A 20,976-nucleotide genomic window follows, 5' to 3' on the forward strand; every position below is an offset into this window, starting at 1 on the left:
CCTCTCCTTATGATGAGAGGTTAACCGGCCCTTTCAATTCCTCATCCTTAGTCATGGCTGTCATCATGATTGCTTGCGTCTTTTATGCGCAAAAAAATAATTCATATTTAGTTGTTAACGGTAATCTTTAGCTTTACACAGTCTCGCTAATCTCAAGATGAATTTCTAGCTGACTGAAGCACATCAAGGAGAGACAATGTTTTCAGTAGAAAGCTCTTCTGTTGATAAATCTTCCACAAAAACCTATAAAAGATGGTTGCTTCACTATCAATGATGACCTCCCAAAGTCTTAGACATTAATAATAATAATAATAATAAGTTCTTATATAGCGCATTAAAATTGAACTCTATGCGCTTTACAATTACAAATTAACAAAATTTCAATAAAAATCCTATACATGCAATTCGTTACTCTATCTAAACTAATGAATTATTACGTGTTATACATATGTTTGACAACGTACGATATCAAAAAATCTGGTGGCTTAATTTTTGAAAAGATAAGTTTTCAATAAGCGTTTAAAGGAGTCAACAGATTCGGCGTTTTTTATGCATTCAGGTAGTTGATTCCACAAATACGGTGCGGCGTAGGAGAATGCTCTTTGCCCATACGTTTTAGTTCGAATTGTTGGGACCTCAAGTAGATTCATATTTGATGAACGGAGGTTTCGTGCTGGAATATATCGACTAAGAAGTTCAACAAGATAGGTTGGAGCCATGTCATTTAGTGCTTTGTATGTTATCAACAGTATCTTGAATTGAATTCGTTTTGTGACCGGGAGCCAATGAAGTTTCATAAGTATAGGTGTTATACTGTCTCTTGATTTAGCACCGACTAACAAGCGGGCAGCTGTGTTTTGGATCCGTTGGAATTTTTCGATGTCACAAATCGGTAGACCGTACAATAGGCTATTACAGTAATCAAGTCTCGATGAGATGAAGGCATGTATCAATCTTTCATTTTGCTGCGTCGAGAGGTATTTACGAACGCGACCAATATTTCTGATTGCTAGAGACGACGATTTACAGATGGAATTTATATGCGAGCGTAAGTTCATCACAGAATCAAGCATGACGCCTAGGTCTCGGACAGTATTAGATAAATTAATGATATCATCTCCAATATTGATATTACAGAAAGGAGGATTTTTTGAGAAGCGTGAGAGGAAATGAATGATTTCTGTTTTTGAAGGGTTGCACTGCAATCTGTTTTTCTTGGCCCACTCCATGATTGCATTAACACATGATTTCAATCTTTCCATGCCTAGCATTCTGTCAGAGGAGTTAATCTTTATGTAAAGTTGCGAATCATCAGCATATATCATACAGTTTAGGCCATGTTCAGCAACAATGTCTTCTGTAGGCGAGGTATACATTAGAAAGAGTAGTGGACCAAGTACTGATCCCTGGGGTACGCCGTAGGAGATATGTCGAGGCTTAGAGATGGAGTGTTTGATCTTCACTGACTGAACACGATGTTCTAGGTATGATTTGAACCATTTCAGTGCGATACCTCCAAAACCGAAACGTTTCTCCATTCTTTCAAGTAATATGTTGTGGTCGATCGTGTCGAACGCAGCGGAAAGGTCTAGCAAAACAAGTACTACTTCTTCTTTTTGATCTACAGCTCTTAGGATGTCATTTGAGACTTTTAGCAAAGCAGTTTCAGTGGAGTAGTATTTGCGGTATGCTGACTGCATCGCTGGAAATAACTGGTTCTCGGCCATATATCTGTATATTTGATTTGCGACCACCCTTTCGATTGTTTTCGAGAGAAAAGATAGATTTGCAATCGGTCTGTAATTTGAGAGACAGTTCGGGTCCAATGAAGGCTTCTTTAAAGATGGACGTACCAGGGATTGTTTTAACTGATCAGGAAATTCTCCGTTAGCCATGGAGGCGTTGATAATCTTGGTTATAATTGGCGTCAAGTGTGGAATTGACTTTAGGATTCGTGTTGGAATGGGATCCAGTTGACAAGACTTAGTTGGAGATTGAACAATAAGTTTGTGAACAATATCAGCAGATACAGGTTGAAAAGTTTGGAACGACGAGGTGACTGGATAATTGACGTTGATGTTGGGTGCTTGGGCAGTATGGGAGTCCAAATCCGATCTTATTTTCTCAATTTTTTTGATAAAAAAATCGTTGAACGTTTCGGTCAATGTATCCAATGAATCATTATTAGGGAGTGCAGCAATGTTCTTCGATAAGAATAGGCGAGATACCATCTTGAATAGTTGTGATTGGTCAGAGGAGCTGATCAGAGTCCGATAATAGTTTGTCTTTGTCGCTGTTAGAAGATCATTGTAGTGTTTGCAGGAATCAATAAATATTTCGTGGTGAATTTGAAGACCAGATGAAATATATCTTCTTTCATGACGACGTTTATCTTGTTTAGCCTTACGAAGTTCATCAGTATACCAAGGAGAATGCGGTCGCAGAGTGACCCATCTCTCGTTCACAGGAGCATGTTGATCAAAGATAGACGAGAGATTAGTATTATATTGTGTAGTCAGCTCAGTTACACAAGACTGTGGATTAGTAATGAGATTAGATTCTTCGATGTCTTTGATCATACTAGCTAAATCAAGCCTTTTGGTGTTTCTGTGTTTAACATGTAGTGTAGAAGGTTTCGGTTTTGTACATTTCACCTTACAAGTAACCAGATTATGATCTGAAATATTGTCGGCTGATAGAATGCGAACATCCGTTATAACATTATTCTCTTCACGAGATAATATTAAGTCCAATGTGTGGCCCAGGCGATGAGTGGATCCAGATACATTTTGAATTAGATCAGTGGACTCAAGGAGATTTAGAAAGGAGGCAGCTTCAGGATTTGATAGATCATCAACATGGTAGTTAAAATCACCGGCAATTATAATGGGCTGCCTTGATAATGTAAGTTCTTCAAGAAAAGATGAGAATTCTTGCAAAAAGCTATTTCCAGTGTTGTTCTTTTTGCATAGAGGAGGGCGATAGAGAACAATTAAACGGAATGTCTCACTTTTGTTGGATATGCTCACATCTAAGTACTCAAATGAGCTTGTGTTCATGATGGAATTTTGCAGTACGGTATAACCATCTCGTATCAACAAAGCGACTCCGCCGCCCTTACGATTCCTTCTTGGTATGTGGTGGAGTTTAAAATGCGGAAGAATGTTGTTGATGTCAGTAATAACATGGTTGTCATCCTCGGTTCCTTTAAGCCAAGTCTCTGTTATGGCCAGGATGTCTAAATGGTGGGAGATGACCAAATCGCATAAATGAGTTGATTTTTTAACAATCGAACGCACATTGAGGAGAGCAAAATTACTGGTGGATTTGGTTCTCGGTAGATGGCCAACGCGTGTGATAGAGATGACATTGTTGATGTTTCTTGAGTAAATTTTCTTTGATGGTCGTCGATGCGTAGAAACAATGGTTGGAATGTAATAATATTGAGAATCTTCGTTTTGAATAATTAAATCTTCCTTCGATTGAGAAATTGCTCCAAAGTCAAATTGTGACGATAAGAAACTTATTTCAGGACCAGGGTTAGAAGCAATGTCACCAGCTAAAGTAAGACGAGCTTGGTTGAAGGTGGCAGTTGAGTTAGCGTAGTATTTGACTTTGGATGCGTTGTAACCTTTAGGTCGTAGACAAACGAAGCGAGGCCGATTAGATGTTGAATAACAAGGTAGTAATACAGCAGAAATCCACTTGTTAGGATGCAAACAATGATTCTTGCAAATATAATCCAAAGAGGAAATGTTTAGGCAATCCATATGTCGTTTTTCAATTGAAATAATATAAAGAACTGTGAAAAAAATAAAGAAAATCAAGCAGCGATATGAAGCACGTCCGTTACCCATAATTTATTCCTGGATTACTGTTAGAAGAGATGTAAGCTTAAATCTTTCTAGATTTTTTGTATAATTTGCTGTAACTGAGACTTTGCTAATCCCGTGAAGTTATTTCGTCGCACGGGCCACGCAGGTATGTCGAGCAACTGTCATATACCACACATATTACCCACAACCATATAACGTTTCAAGGCATGAAACCTTTGATATAGCCATTTTCCTGTGGAACGTGTTTTCTTTTTATCAAAATTTAAAAATCGCTTGAATATCTGAGCAATAATTTTATCAAGGTTCCAATTTTTTTAGTACACTAACTTGTTGAGAAATGTATTTTTGTTTCGACAGGAACACCAAGAGAAAGAATGTCCTTCATGTCCAGTTACATGTGAAAAGTGCAATAAGGATGGAATTCAACGGAGCAAAGTAAGAAAACATCCCTCTCAGTTAAAATATATTGTCTGTAAACTACTGAGATGATTTTTAGTGAATTGAAATTTAAAATTATCCAAGATTTCGTGCAAGGATGTTTGCCCCATTCCTGATTACTCGTGTTTTTTTGTGTTAAGGCCCTCTACCGTTTTCAATGTTAACACCAGTGTTCAATGTAACAGTGATTAGAATTACCAGTGACTATGTCCTCTCCTACTCCAATACCGGCTAAACAAAGGTACGACAAAGCGCGGGGGAGAAGTAGACCTGCTTTTGATTCTTAAATGTAGCGACTGATGAACAGACTTAATGATGTGAGCGAAGATAGTTCCGAGACGTGCGAAGGGAGAGAGAAGGGAGGCAGCAACACAACGTATTTTTTAACTGGAAATTCCAAATAGCTGTTGTCAAAGGTGTCCACCGTCTCTAAAAATTTGGTGTAAATATTAAGTGGCTTATAGGATTTGGAGATATTAAATTTCTACCGCTTCTATAGGGCATTATATCAAATTTAAGATCTTCTGTAGGACAAATATGTAAAACAGAATCTTTTTTCACATTCACAGTTACCTGGCAAAATGGTGACTCAGTCGCCCGTTTTAGGTGTTAGTTAGCGTGTGTATATGAAGATTAATTTGATAAATGTTGTTTTTTAGTTGAAGGATCACCAGAATGCTATTTTTGGCGACTGTGAAGCCGTGCAGGGACCATGCCCCTTTTCTCAGATTGACTGCCCTAAAACAGATGTAAGTACACACTCGACTTTGTTTGCCTGTTAGTTACTGCATGATATGATAGTTACAATGATGTTTTTCGCCACTGTGGAAAATTTTCGAATAAGGTCATCTTCGAGTAGGAATAAATGGAAAAGTTCGTTCGAGAGATCTAAAAACAATGATTACCGTTTTCCATCGAAACTAGTCTTCTTCAGGTGAAAAGGTCGAGAGGGAACGTGTCACATTAAAAACTGTTCTGCTCAGATTGCTCTGGCATGTTTCGGCGAGTTTCCTTAGCGGTTGGCTGTTGTACGGCGATACTACTGCTGAATTTTTTCATTGTCCCTTTCTATGCTTCTGAGATTTCTATTCCACTGTTTCCGTTGATTTTGTAAAGGTGAATTCTTACTTGGATCGCCTTTCACTCTGCGTGTATAGTGGGAATCGCCATCAATAAAATTAGTAACCTTTACTTCTTTCCAGAGCGGGTGGTGTTCATTTTTGTGTTGTTTGTGCGCGTTCTGAAACGGCGGAGGTTTGTTTCCTTGCGAGTCGGATATCCTTGTAATGCTCCTTGATTCTTTCCTGCATAGGTCCGTGAGTCTCAGCGGTTTAGATTGTGTCGACCTATAGGGTGTCCTGTGAGCCCCGCCATCTTGCTTAGCCGGGTCAACAGCATTTTTAAGCCTCACTAGGAGGGATCGGAACGTGGTCTCCGACTTTATAGGGAAAGCTTGCAGTGGACTTGAACTCGGTGGGCGGTTAAGCACTCTTCACGAAAGAGGAAGGATAACCGTCAGACGTATTAACAGATGACAGCTGTTGCTCTTCGTGGAGATAACAAATGGTTTTGTTACGAGACGTTTGCCGCGCTCGTATGGACACATGTTAACAGCGCGCTTTACTAATTGTATTGGTCAGTGTGCGTAGGCATCCTATGCACGCCCTTTAGTTAGGCGTCTCTCGGGTTCTCTTGAAACTGCAGTGTCGAAGAAGTTCAGTTTGTATTTGCTCTCTATCTTCATGGCGAGGCGAATGTACGGATGTTGGTGGTTTAAATGTTGTAAGAAGCCACTGACGTTCCCTCGTGAAATTTGTTCTCAAGACAAATTTCAGGAGGTCGGCGCCTAAGTCTTGGTGCCGAGAGGTTGGGTAGGCTAGCGTCATACTCCAGTTTTTGTGGAGCTGTGTCGATCGAAACGTTGGAAAAAATTTACTCCATGTCGAAAAACTGATGATGGATCCGAAGTGGGCGGGGTTGATCGCCGTAAAATCCGAGCTGATTGTTAAAGGAGACGAGATGTTAACTAAATATGCGGAAAATCATGACTTTTTGCAAAGTTTTTCATAATTTGTCTTGAATGTATGTATATCAGCCCCATGAATGGTCGGTAAACCGTAGATTCTAGGCAGCTGTTTGTGTCGAGGTCTGAACCTGTTGTAGACGGCTTCTAATAGATATCCGCTTCGCTTCAAGGTTACCAGTTTCTCAGAAAGCTTCCTCGTCCGACGTTCTGTCGCGAATCTTTGTTCAAGAGCTGATACGGTCCGTTTTCGATCGGGTAAGTCATCTTGGCCTGATAGGTGTCAGTGTTTAGGACTACGTCAGCACGTTTTTTGTTTGCTGCGAGAATCTGGATGGAGTGGTCCTCTTTCAGGTGTTGAAGCGCTTCTTGCTTTTCCTTCGTGATGTTAGACTCTTGTTATTTCGCCTTTTAAAGGTACCGTTAACAGCTCTTCTGAAGGTGTCTGCTTGTTAGGGGTCGAGCCCTCCGATCGCTTACTCAACCTGGCGGTGATTTTGGTGGAAGATGTGTTTTCAGGAGTTACAGCAAAGTTCGACCTCTTCTTTAGAGAGTACCTTATCGCCTGAAGTAGACTAGCATTATGTAGTCAAATCGCAATCCACATCCAAAGTGAGACAAACGATAAGTGAAAGACTCAATCTCCGTAAATTCATTTCTTAAACTTGTAAATTACCCAGCTCGTTTTATAAAGAGGCCTTAGAGCTTTCAAATATTATGTCTATCAATGACTACATCGCTAGCTTATGTAAAAAGACCTTCCTCTCGAATGCTAATGACCCGGCCCATCGCCTACACAAAATGCTTCAATCGTCAGGGCCGTCGTGTTATAATCTCCGGTGCAAATAATTATTTTATTAAAAACGTTAAATTAAATTATTAAATTTTACTAAATATTTAGCTCCCTTTTAATTTTAAGCTGACGCGTACGCTTACCATATTTATAGATTATGGTATATTGGCTGATATACCATAATGGCTAAGCCAATAAAAAGTCTTGAATTGCAGTATCCGATGATCCAGTTTTTAATAATTAAGAATTATTCCACGAGTGCGCGTTGGATATGAGATGATAGATAGCCAACTTGGCGCGTGGCGCCGAGTTGGCTTTAATCATCTCATATCCAACAAGCGCGAGTGGAATAATTGTTTTATTGAAGACGTTAAATTAAATTATTAAATTTTATTAAATTCTTAGCTCCCTTTTAATTTTAAGCTGACACGTACGCTTACCATATTTGTAGATTATGGTATATTGGCTGATATACCATAATGGCTAAGCCAATAAAAAGTCTTGAATTGCATTATCCAATGATCTAGTTTTTAATAATTGTAAATACACAATTTAGCTCAGTGGCTGCAAGCTTTTTACAAATAAACTATCTATCTATCTATCTATCTATCTATCTATCTATCTCGTCACCTCTTTGGTTGCAAGACCGAGCCGGTGCAGTGGAAGGTCATACTTTCGACACCTGACACAGTTAAATATTTTTACCAAACACGCGCTAACATTTCAATAAAACGAGGCACAGAACACGTAGCAATTGTTATTGCGCAATCATAAGTGTAGAGAATTCATCACACCGCTCACTTTTCAGAAATTCGATTTTTTTCGGCCGTAAAATGTTCGATAGCCCAAGAACAGTCGTGCTTATACATTCTATATGTTATGCCCACTACGATCTAACAGGTCCTTAACCAAAAGGAAAAGAAGCAGCACCTGGAGAAAACAATTGTCCAACACAATGTCCTACTACTTCAGTTTGCAATTCGAACAAGCAAAGAATTGGAAGCCATTCTGGCCCGTGACCCGAGGATCGTGTCTCGGAGTCCCCAGCTATTGACAAACTACGACAGTCTCATTCAAGATATACAGAATCAACTACAGATTAGAGCAGACGACTTCAGGAGCATGCAAGTTAAACTACAAGAAAACAGTGGCCGCATAACGACATTGGAGCGACAGTTGGCATCAGGGAATTTCTCTGTAACAGCGTCCTCGGAACAGCGGTTTCTAAATGATGTCGGTTTGCCAAGTACCGAGTTTACCAGGAGAGTAGAAAATGTTGAAAACAGGACTGCTGACCACGAGGTTCTTCTGGTTGAGAACAATCGCGCAATGGAGGAGGTGAGACGTGACGTAGGCAACCTAAAGAGACAACAGGATACCACCCAGGAGAGTTCCAGAAGGCATGACCGAAGAATTGAATCCATTGAGCACACACTGGCACTTAGAAATGTAACCTTGGCTGACTTGGAGGAATACGTAAGACAGCAGGAATTCTCAAGCTACGATGGCCAGCTGTTGTGGAAGATTTCTGAATACGCTCGTAAAAGAAATGACGCAGTGACCGGACAGCAAGTCTCGTTCTATAGCCCATGTTTCTTCACTAGTCGCTACGGTTACAAGATGTGCGCGCGCATCTATTTAAACGGCGACGGTATGGGCAGAGGAACGCACATCTCTATCTTCTTTGTGGTCATGCGCGGTCAGTATGACGCACTGCTCCGCTGGCCATTCAGACAGAAGGTCACCTTCATGTTGCTGGATCAGGATAATGTAGAACACGTGATTGATGCCTTCAGACCTGATCCCAACAGCTCATCCTTCCAGAGGCCAAGAAGAGAAACCAATATCGCCAGTGGGTGCCCGATGTTCTGTCCGCTTGCTGAACTGAATAATCATGCTTATGTCAGGGACGACGCCATGTTTCTAAAAATAATTGTAGATACCTCTGATTTGTAGATATTTTTGTTATCCTAAACTTAAGGATGTCATATACAGGGCTTTTGGCTCACCTTTGTCCTTCGATTTTACTCGCTAATAATGCCTCGAAGACCTACATTTCGCTCGCCTTTCAAGGTAAAGAGTCCCTTCTCCCTGCACAAAGAAAAACAAAGATGCACTCCTTATTGTGGTGTATAAAGTGCTTGTACAAGCATCCGACAGAGCCACCTCGCACAAATCATACGGCATCTGGTGTAAAGATCACGATCTGATGACAGCGTGGCACTGCAAGTGAAGATCACGTGATGGTAAGTAATAGCGGTGGTAAGTAAAAGCGGTGAAGGCGCATTGAACCAGTAGTAAATACATAAGCTTGAGGTCAAGTACGTCTATCCAGAAAATACCCTGTCCTAACCGAGTTTGATGTCGGCACTGTAAGTTACGGCTGAGTTTCTCCCACTCGGGCTTCAGGCGGGGCACGAATCCAAGCGGAAAAAACGACATTCCGTAACTTATAGTGCGGACCCAGGAAAAAAGGTAGTTAAGATATTAATTTATCATGTCTCTGGATTCAAATTGAGGAGGAAGATTTCAAACAGATTTTTGAATTTGGCGGACCGTAAAGGGAAATATGGCCGGCTAAATTGACCAATCATAGCGCACTTTTAACTGAGAGATATAAATATATCTTATTAACCAAGCGCGAGGGCCGTACTGGGAGAATATCGGCCCGAGGTCTTGACAGTACGGACCGAGCGCAGCGAGGTCCGTAAAAAAAAGACCGAGGGCCGATATTCTTCCAGTACGGTCCCGAGCAAGCTTGGTTAATAAAAGATTTATTATACGACTGAAGTTCAAAGGGACACAAGTGCGGTATCATTCGGGACCATTCGGGACAGTGCCCGGTCCAATACTGAGAGAATATTGACCGGCAATATAGCATTTTGATTTTAGTTATTGGCCCTCTGACTGCCCGAGTCGTGTAATAATGTGTCTTACACTTGGGAAAGATAATTGGCCCCCTGATAGCTCTCTAATCCCAAGGGTATTATGAGTTTTAAGGAATCTGGCACTAAAAAAAGCTGATTTGGTAACATGTGGCAAACCAAATGAGCAAACGGTTATATTTTAGCGTCTGACTTAAAAAAAGTAGGCACGTTGTAGATAAGAGACACGTGGCGGGCGAGTTAAACCTTTTTTCAGCATGTCACGCAAAGATGAGCTAAAACGTTTTCGAAAAAGTCCAAAGTTTTGATAACATATGCGACGTATGAGATGCATGCTTCATGTCGTCTTAAAGGAAGAACCCTTAGAATAGAAGCATTTTGAAAAACGTCGATATGTTTTTAGAAAAATGTTCATTGAGAGTGATAAGAGAATTTTCACTTGTTGGGAAACAAAAATTTAGTTTAAAAAAAGTGAAAAAAATGAGTTAGACAATAATCATATATTTGTTTACCCTGTGTGTAGCGTGGCTATCTTAAAGACAACTGCAAAATATTTTTTGTAACTAAGTTGTTGCTTTATCTTTGGAGTACTTTTTAATAAGTTGAATTTTACTTGATTGTCTACTTTACTTAAAGCTGTTTTCGATATTATAGAGAAGCTGTCGCTGAAAGCAACAAAGAGAGTGAAGAACTAACTTCACTTACCCCTGTTCTATTTTTTTTCAAACAATCATTCAATAGGTAGTGATGGGAATGATAACAATGATAATGGTTTGCCTAAAGATATCTTATCTTATTATCATATGTTTTGTAGTACTTTTGCAGTCATCATACCCTGTAATTGAATTTTATTCTTCTATTATTCAAACATTTTGTAGGTAAATTTCTTTAGTATCATAATAATGAATTTTGATATAGTTTCAAAATTTGAAGGAGCTCTCCTAAGGAGAATCCGATCGATAATAGTGCGGTTTAGGTTTTCCCTTAATGGGTGGTTAGATCTTTTCCATGTCCCTAGCCAGGCACGCTAACAAGAGAAAGATTTCAAATTTTATTTAGCATTGATTAGAGCTGGCTGGGAGACTTTGGGTAAGTCCATTGGGTAAAATAGTCACGGTAATATAGGTATATTTAGAATTTTCTGTAGTGCATATTTGTAACTTAAGAAGGATCGTGCAAACAGGTACAATAGCTCTGAACATGACCTTTGAACGTGCACTCCCTGCAAAATATATTAAGGGTGATGTTTAGCGCTTGGTTCATGCTAATAGCTTAGTATGGACGCACGCGGGAAGTTTGGAGAGCTCTCATGATATAAAGGGGGAGTTACTTTCGGCGAACATAGCGGACACAGCTAATGTACGAAAAAGAGTTTTATCACAATTGAGTCGGGTTTACCGGATAATCACGTACTACCCGGCGAAAAACTTTGGATAAAAAGTTAAGCAAAAATGACCAAGAAATATTTCGTGACCAATAATTTATTGTAGAAGTGCTACGTTTGCTGTTTAGAGGCGAAAAACGTTCCAATTTTTTTTTCATTCAAATAGATTCGCCATGCGTGAATAATTATTTTTTACTATATCGAACTCACATGTTCATTGTTTTCCGAATGGAGTATTCTTTAGCGTATTTTCTTTTAATTTTAACCTCCAAAGGTCCATCTCAATCGGAACGGAACGGAAAACAATCTTGAGAGTTCTGAAACCTAGCGGCTAAACAGGACGAGAACTTTTCAGATGAAGCAACACTACATACGTCATCATACATACACACGGCTGTCCGTACATATACACATCCAATACTTTGTGGTTTCACATATAATACAAGCAAAGGGAAAAACACCCACTCGTATTCAACCATCGATTAAGGGATTTATTATTCCATTATTATTTCATTTTCTTGTGTTTTAACACATATTTTACGAAATACCTGTTACGGACTTATCTGAGCATCTCAATGACCGCATAAGGCGTGGGTGGAAGAAGAAAACAATACAAAGAAAATTGCTTAAGTGTTCCTTACGGCAACAAACTCTGATGGGCCAAAAGTTCATTACTTAAAAAGTGAAGTCTCAGAGACAAAAAAATTTGTTTTATCGTTCAGCGCCGCCATTTTTTTGTTCCGATTTTCATCCGTATTTTTGCCCTGTCCTACACTGTAGGATCGTGGCATAGTCGGTGCGCTTCGTTGCCCTAATATGGTTAAGTAGCGTAGTAATGGAATAACAAAGAGACACCATAATGGCTCATGCATTAGGAATTAGGTAAGACTTACGTGCGTGCTATATATAAACACAATATCCCCCATTTGGCCTCAAGAAAGGCTCGAGAACAGTGGGTAAAGAGGGCTCGTTTCAAAAAAGTGTGGTGTTGCGTCGGTTGGGGGTGTATAACATGATAATTTGGTTTTAACAAATGAGTTGATAAAACCAAATTATCTCGGGAACAACGAGCTTCGAACATATTTGCGCGCCAAATGGAGGCTACCGTTTGAATATAATTATACGCTTACTAGTGATTAATAGGAGCCAACGATTGAGGAAAAATGAAGAAAGAGTAAATGTAACATACAGTACTAATAGTAAAGTAGAAGTGGTAGCACTAGTAGTGGGAGGAGCAGTAGCAGTAGTTGTATTAAAAGTTGCAGTGGCAGCAGTAGTAGTTGCAGTTGAAGTTGTAACATTAGGTAAGGGTAGAAATCTAATAGATATAGACGATATAAACTTAGCTTTTTATGGGTAAGAGATAAGCGGAGTATCGCTAACAACATTGTATTAATTCCAGTAAAGACAACTACAATGTACATTTATAGCCTGCGTGCATTTTGCAATTAAAAAAATTGGGAATCAAATCTTGTCGTTCTTGCACTAATCCTAGAGGCGGTTTACATATAGTCGTCTCCGTAGTTTGTCCACAGTGAAGACATGAGGTCTGAAATCTCTGCCAAATAGTTATGGTGTGAGTTATGTCTAGGAAGTTAGGAGATGCACAAATATTGTATCGGCGAACACTCTCTCCGATGCAGAGGTAATCTTATCTACTGGGCCGTGTACGGGCTTTCTAGTCGAGGGTGTGGTGAAGAGGAAAGCGGGAAGAAAACAATGAAGGGGGTAATCAAGCCCCCTTTCCCGCACCCAACTGCTGTAATCAAACCGATATTATTTAAGTCTTTTTACTTCCATATCAAACGATTGAGCATATTTCTGACAGCAACTTCTTTAGAGTTGTGTCTAACTTCCCTTGCTTCCGTGAGGAGGGAATGAAGTTATGGTTTTTTGAGGATCTTAAATCTGAAACTAGGTATGGTGTTTTTAGGAGTATATTCTTCGTAATAAGTTTCTAAAACAGGTCGGAGAATTAAAGTCACTAATCCGCCCAGTCTGAATAACGACCTCAAGGAACCTACACAACTATTAAGTATCACGTATGTGTTTTGCAAAGCGTTACCAACTGACCATGAGATGACGTCACGTAGTTACCCAAATGTGATCCTTTGCGTTTTGACCTTGATACATACGAAGAGAAAGGTTTTGCTCCCGCAAGGTTCTGGCCTAGACTGGATTCATAGTCTCAATAACATGTGAGTTACGATTATTGATAATTATAATCTTTTATAGAACACTTCGCAAGAAATACTGAACGAGAAATTATCGCTCCAGCTGTTGAATAACTAGAAAGCGACAGATCTCTAAGTTATCTATTCGTTAAGTTAATAATGCATGTTATTTCATACATACCTAGATTTACACAGTGAAGTTCTATCGTTCGTGTCTCTGATTGGACGAACGATGTATTTCCACAGTCGTTCGCTTCAAATCTTTGAAATGTCTCGGTCAGTAACAATAAATCTCAGTATGTATCATAACTTTATAACAAGGAAAGTGCGGAGAGTGTTAGCGCTCAATTCATATCTAAAGAATGTTTATGAGGTATTTTAGTGTGGGCGAGGCAAATGGTATGTTGCTATAATACGTTGACGTAAGTGGACTTATCTCAATTATGAACCTAAGGGCTAAATATATCGAAACTAGGCCGGTCTTCAATTTAGAGGGCTATAGGTCTTGTGTTCAACGTCAATAGAAACCTATCTAGTTACAGATCTAGACTTAGATATTCTTCAACACGAACTATTCTCTCTTTCTATCGAGAAATATCCGGATGTAGATACTCTCAAAAATAAGACACCTACCGCTAATTCAGTCCAAAATTGTTCACAAGCCTAAATTTAGCAGGCCCCACAAAAAGCCGAAAATTTTGATCTCTAGGAGGGGCTCCACTCTTTGTTTGTGGAGACGACTTACTGATCGAGGATGGATAAAGCAGCTGCGTGAACTCGGGCTTTCAATATCGCCATCTGTAGTTATCTTTAGGGGACTGCCATATTGCCATCGTTACTGTCGTTACGCAATTTCGTCATTGCCGGTCATGAATAAGTCTATTTCACAGCCATGACTTAACAAACACCGCATGATGAGATCTGGATTCTTTTGCATATTTTATTTCTTTTGCAAGATAATTTTGTTGTGCACACAACACTGATTCGTCACACTTTTGTTGCAGGCATGGCGCTACTTTGTCCAAATTATACCTCTCATTCATTTGACATCGCGTTCTTTGGTACCAAACAAACATTCCTGCATAACAAATACGTGAATTTAATATTCGCACAAAAGCGACATAACTAATGGAACGAACAGAAAAATAACAACAGATAATATACTCTATTTGAGAAAAAGCATAACAAATGTAAGCTTAATAATCACGATAGAGGTCACATAAATATAACAATTACGTTTATCCTCACCGATGAAAGTCCAACATGGCATCTTTGTTGTCGTTTCCCAGAGTTTGATCACGAGGCACCTTGTATTTATCAGCAAATGTTCTCCTGTCACTCTGTCCACATTTTCTGTTCACTGATAACTCATTTGATTTCTGGTTTGATTCTAGAGAGACCTTCGCTAAATCATTTGATTCTTTTGCTATTTTGAGTTCGCGGAATGACCGGTTCGAAATGTACGCTCATTACACACGCGATCTTTTAGTGAGGGTCTACCGCGAACGGTGTGTGGGTCTGTATGTTTGAGCGTAGAAAAGATGACACCAATTGTTAACACATTCGACATATCCACCGTCTTCGAAATCGTGGAGAAAAGGTTGCGCCTTTATTATTATGTGCCTGCGGCATTTCCCATTGCGCGTGACTGAGCTTTGTGGAGAAACCCGAGGGTAAACCTATAGTCGGTTAGTCTCTCCCGCAGCCGTTTTTAGTCTCGCCACGCAACGCTCCTCGCGTTGCGTGACGAGACTAAAAACGGCTGCGAGGGAGACTACTAGTCGGTCGCCCGACTAACAATTTAATACGTGTGTCGGACTGTTGTAAAGACGCATGGGTCTATTACAAGAAAACATTGATAAATACCGACTTGCTCTATACTTCAATTTAATTATCCTTTGATATACCGTCCCAGAACAATTCAACAAATACTTCTTCTCATGTTGTGTAACTTTATTTAATCTTACCCTCTTCGTATAAAGCTTACAAATATTCTTTGTAACTCCTCTAACCTTCACATAATGACGTAGCCAAGAGGACTTCGGTATGCTTGGACGAATACGCTCATAAACATATTCCTCCAGTTTTCTGTCCTTTCTTCTGAGACGTTTCAGAGTAGCTTCTGGTATTCTACTCAGTGGGTTCTCGATCACGTCTAAATACACGGTTGTGTTTACATGTAAACATAATATAAGGTAGTTTTATAGAAATTGGTTGCCTCTGACTGTAGTTACTTCTGAAACAGACGTTTCGGCTAATGCTTAAGCCTTTATCAGTGATATGAAAAACGAATATCGTTACCATACGCTATTTAAAGTTAAAAACGTGACGCGAAGCTTGCGCGCGTAATTATGTATTTGATGCTCGCGCGAGGTCTTTATAGGCTTCTGGAAGTACGATGTGATCGTTCCCAGCATTCGGATCCAAAGTAGAGTGCCAGGCTTCAAGGAAAAATCTCTCGTGGTAATTAGTTTCGAAACCAACGACCCTGACGCTTGTGAAATCCACTGATGTTATGGTCGAAAAGGCGGACATGGCTTGCGACTTTGGAGTTTAAGTCCAAACCTGTAACTGCCTTTTTGTGCTCCGCAATTCTGGTCTTTAATGATCTTTCTGTTTGGCCTTAGTACTTAAAATTACACTGTGTGCAATTGATTTTGTACACCATGCCTGACTTCTGGTAGTCAGGTTCGTCTAGCTTCTTGGGGCGTGGAAAAAGGCTGTTGATTGTTTGTTGTGGTTTGTAGGCTACTTTGACCTTTTATTGTTTCAATATGCGACTTATTTTCTCGGAAACACCCTGTACATACGGCAGCACTACAAAGCCATTGAAGTTGGTCTGGGCGATTGTTTAAATAACACTCTCTCACAGTTCCGTATAAAAGGCATTGGATAATTGTTATCTCGCAGAACGGCCTTTACTCGTTGTATTTCTTTCCGTCTGCCCAGCATCTTTGTACGGTCGTTCGAAAATTCATAGACCTGAAGGCCATTGCGATCCATCATTAGCAGTATCGCCGGGTAGCCCGACTTATGCGGTCTCCAAATATCTAGTTTAAGTCCTGTCACCTCAGAGAAAGAATACCTACACAGTCCAAAACAGTTCCGTTTTCACGCAACAAATAAAACAGCTTTCCATCTCCAGCGATGAAGTCATGATCTCCTTCGACGTGAAGTCCCTGTTCACCTCCATACCTGTGGACTTAGCCCTCACGATAACCAAGGAGAGACTTCAACGAGACCAGAATCTAGCAGAACGTACCAATCTTTCTGTTGACAACATTTTGAGACTTTCAGAATTTGTCCTCAACCACAATTATTTTAAATATGATGGCGACCACTACAAACAGATTTTTGGATGCGCCATGGGTTCTCCCATTAGTCCTGTTTTAGCCGACCTGGTTATGGAAGAAATTGAGGAAACAGCGATCTCCACGTTCCCGTACCCTCCCAAATGGTGGTTTAGGTATGTTGACGATAGTCATTCTTTATCAAAAAGGATCAAGTCGACAATTTCCACAAACATTTGAACTCAATCAACCCGAACATACAGTTTACTTTAGAATTAGAAAACACCAACGGACAAGGCTTGCCTTTTTTAGACATCATAACAAGTAGACTCGGCACAAAAATTCAGGTGGATGTTTACAGAAAACCGACACATACCGACCGTTATCTCGATTTCTTTTCCTGTCATCCTATCTGCCATAAAAGATCCGTTGTCAACACCTTACTGAAAAGAGTAAACAACACTCCATCTACCAACATAGGCAGACGGGAAGAAATACGGCATATTGTAAAATATGGACTGGATTGGGTTTGTAAAAGATGGACTGGATTTGTAAAATATGGACTGGATTTGTAAAATATGGACTGGATTTGTAAAATATGGACTGGATTTGTAAAATATGGACTGGATTTGTAAAATATGGACTGGATGTTTAAAACATGGACTGGATTTGTGAAACATGGACTGGATTTGTGAAACATGGACTGGATTTGTAAAACATGGACTGGATTTGTAAAACATGGATTTGTACAACATGGATTTGTAAAACATGGATTTGTAAAAGGTGGATTTATGGAAACATGATAGCATTGTTCGACTGTTTGATTGTCGAAAATAAATTTATTATTTCTGTGGCCTTTGACACTATGGAGGATACCGGCTTTCTTCTCGAAGCGTCGCTTTGAATCGGCAGATTCACCTTTTAACTTCTTGATACAAACATGACGCTGCATCTCTCTTAATGTAAAGTCAGCCAAACAGACGGTCCCAAATGTCCCGCTTCCATGCTCTTCTCTAATTTTTACAGAGCTCCACGAGAACTCTGGAAACTCAAATCGCCGTCATTAAATAATGTCATTAAATAACTATGCATGATAGAAGTTGAATAATTGTTTTTTTTTTTAGTAAAAAGTTTGGACTGAGGTTGAACAATTAATTTTGTTGAGTAAAATAAATAGCTATTGAAGTTGAATAAATATTGTTGTTGAATGAAAATAATTTTGGTTGAATATGAAAAGAAAAGGCGTGTCGTTGAACCTAAATATAAAATGTTGAATATAACTGTAAACTGTTGAATAAAAATATATTTCGTTGAGCCTAAATATTAGTTGTTGAATATAAATATGCAAGTTGTTGAATTTTGCAACATTTGGCGAATTTATTGCGCCCCCATAAATGGGAAGACCATAAACTCGTTTTGAGATATAGTTTGTTTCTGGAATAAATAAAGTATGTATGTATCGTAAGTTCGAAAACTGCGCAATTGAAACCGCGTGTGCGAGAATTCCTTGTCATGTTTTCTGCCAGTTTAAATTTATTGTCAACACTTTGATAACAACACAAAAATCAGGGTATAAGATTATGTAATCTATTTTACTGGACCTTTTTTCTGTAAAATTCATGATCACGGTACTAAATGTAGCACAAACAAGGCGTGAATAATTTATTTTGGGGTTAATTGAATTAACATTCATGTCTGAAAGTCCGATGCCAAATTAGTTTTCGCAAAATGCATCAAATTTAATACGGAAACTTAATGATTCTGTGCTCTCTCATTAAAATTACAAGCTATCCATTAAACTTTTTCATCAATATACCTTTATTACAAATTTGTGTTTGTAGGGTAAACTTCGCTTATAAAATTAATCGGCTTATTTTTATGCACGATAGAGTATAATAAGCGTGGTAGGGGTGTCTTCCCGATCGAATTGCAATTTGGAAGGGTTGGAATGAAAATATTGGGGGTGGAAATGCACTCAATCTTCTGTATCTCAAAACGAGTTTATGTTCTTCCCATTTATGGGGGCGCGATAAATACGAGTCCGTGTTTTTCGTACCCTGACCTCCGGTAAATTTTCATATTAACAGGGGCGATCTCCTTTTTAAAAAATTAGGCGTGGTCCATGGACCCGGTCCATGGGGTGGTCCATGGACCGGGTCCATAGGGGTGGTCCATGGACCCCAGTCCATGTTTTGTATACGTCCGAATTATCGTGTTGTGAAACTAATTTTGGAAGCGCTTGAGAACGTGACTTCTGTTGAAGATTTTGCCGCATGCGCGCGAAAATCCACGAATTCGTGGTTTAGAGAAATCATTTGAGTATAAATCGCTTCTGAATTCCTTATTTTTTTCTGATTCCCTCCAGGTTTAGCTTGTTCTTATAAATAGCCACGCAAAAATTAGTCAAGAATTGACTAAATGCGGCTCTTCGTCGTCATTGAATCCTTCGAGAAATCAGGCGCTGCAATAAAATTACTCTTGCTCGTCTTGCTCTTTGAAATAAAGTAATGAACAGCAATGAAATAAGAATAAAAACCTCTCTTTGATCCGTTTGATTCTCGAGCATATTTTCCGCTTTTGCGCCAAAATTTTTTGCGCCAAAGTTTTGAACACGCGACCTGAAATTTAATCCTTTGGGGCGTTAAACCTCCCAAAGTCCAATGGTTTCCACTGTGACCTTTTAACCAAGGGAAAATGAAACCTGAGGTACATTTACCTCGGGAAATTTTTCCTAGGTAAAACGATTTTCCCCGGGTAAAAGCCTGTAGTGTGACCACAGCTATTTAAGTAAAAAAATTAAGATTAAAAAGGGACAGACAGAGAATAAACAAATAAACAGTCGAATAATGCTATCATGTTTCCATAAATCCACATTTTACAAATCCATGTTTTACAAATCCATGTTTTACAAATCCATGTTTTACAAATCCATGTTTTACAAATCCAGTCCATGTTTTACAAATCCAATCCAGTTTATACTTTACAATATGCCAAGAAATACAACGAGTAAAAGCCGTTCTGCGAGATAACAATTATCCAATGCCTTTTATACGGAACTGTGAGAGAGTATTATTTAAACAACCCGCCCAGACCAACTTCAATGGCTTTGTAGTGCTGCCGTATGTACAGGGTGTTTCCGAGAAAATAAGTCACATATTGCCGGAAACAACAAAAGGTCAAAGTAGCCTACAAACCACAACAAACAATCAACAGCCTTTTTCCACGCCCCAAGAAGCTAGACGAACCAGACTGCCAGAAGTCAGGAATGGTGTACAAAATCAATTGCACACAGTGTAATTTTAAGTACTATGGCCAAACAGAAAGATCATTAAAGACCAGAATTGCGGAGCACAAAAAGGCAGTTACAGGTTTGGACTTAAACTCCAAAGTCGCAAGCCTTGTCTACCTTTTCGACCACAACATCAGTGGATTTCACAAGCGTCAGGGTCGTTGGTTTCGAAACTAATTACCACGAGAGACTTTTCCTTGAAGCCTGGCACTCTACTTTGGATCCGAATGCTGGGAACGATCACATCGTACTTCCAGAAGCCTATAAAGACCTCGCGCGAGCATCAAATACATAGTTATGCGCGCAAGCTTCGCGTCACGTTTTTAACTTTAAATAGCGTATGGTAACGATATTCGTTTTTCATATCACTGATGAAGGCTTAAGCATTAGCCGAAACGTCTGTTTCAGAAATAACTACAGTCAGAGGCAACCAATTTATATAAAACTCATGACATCTCCTGACTACACCTTTTCCATTTTTTTAAAAATAATATGAGATAGCTAGTTTGATATAGCAGGTTTCGCTTGATATATATATATATTTCTCGATAGAAGGTTCACTGAGTCTCGTATAGGATCGCTCGTAAATTGATCTCTCGTAAAGTTTGCAGACCGACCCGTTCCCAAACCGCTCCACAAGTTTTAGCGTGGATCTACAGCGAACAGTGTGTAACGTTGTATGTATATTGAGCGTAATAGCCATCGAATTTATTTCGCGTACATCAAGCAAGGCAGCCATTGCTTTAAGCCATGTGCTCTTGGGATTATTCTACGTATGCGCCTACTTTTCACGCATGTGCTGTATTGGAACTGCGTTTTGTGATTGAACGCAAAAAACCAAGCCGAATTTATACCTCGGGCGTT

General features: G+C 39.4%; 1 protein-coding gene and 1 pseudogene across 1 annotated transcript in view; both read left to right on the plus strand.

Annotated features, from left to right (window-relative positions):
• Positions 1-12,828, plus strand: part of LOC111321154 (TNF receptor-associated factor 2-like) — a 26,165-nt gene extending 13,337 nt beyond the window's left edge. The window contains exons 7-9 of the mRNA XM_088759284.1: positions 4,194-4,271; positions 4,934-5,023; positions 7,991-12,828. Of these exons, the coding sequence (XP_088615410.1) occupies positions 4,194-4,271; positions 4,934-5,023; positions 7,991-9,046 (1,224 nt within the window). The 3' untranslated portion in view covers positions 9,047-12,828. The remainder of the gene's footprint in view (positions 1-4,193; positions 4,272-4,933; positions 5,024-7,990) is intronic.
• Positions 12,829-16,251: 3,423 nt separating this feature from the next.
• LOC148733265 (uncharacterized) lies at positions 16,252-17,644 on the plus strand (annotated as a pseudogene).
• Positions 17,645-20,976: the final 3,332 nt, after the last annotated feature.

This window comes from Stylophora pistillata, chromosome 4, assembly GCF_964205215.1.
Source record: "Stylophora pistillata chromosome 4, jaStyPist1.2, whole genome shotgun sequence".
NCBI lineage: Eukaryota > Metazoa > Cnidaria > Anthozoa > Scleractinia > Pocilloporidae > Stylophora > Stylophora pistillata.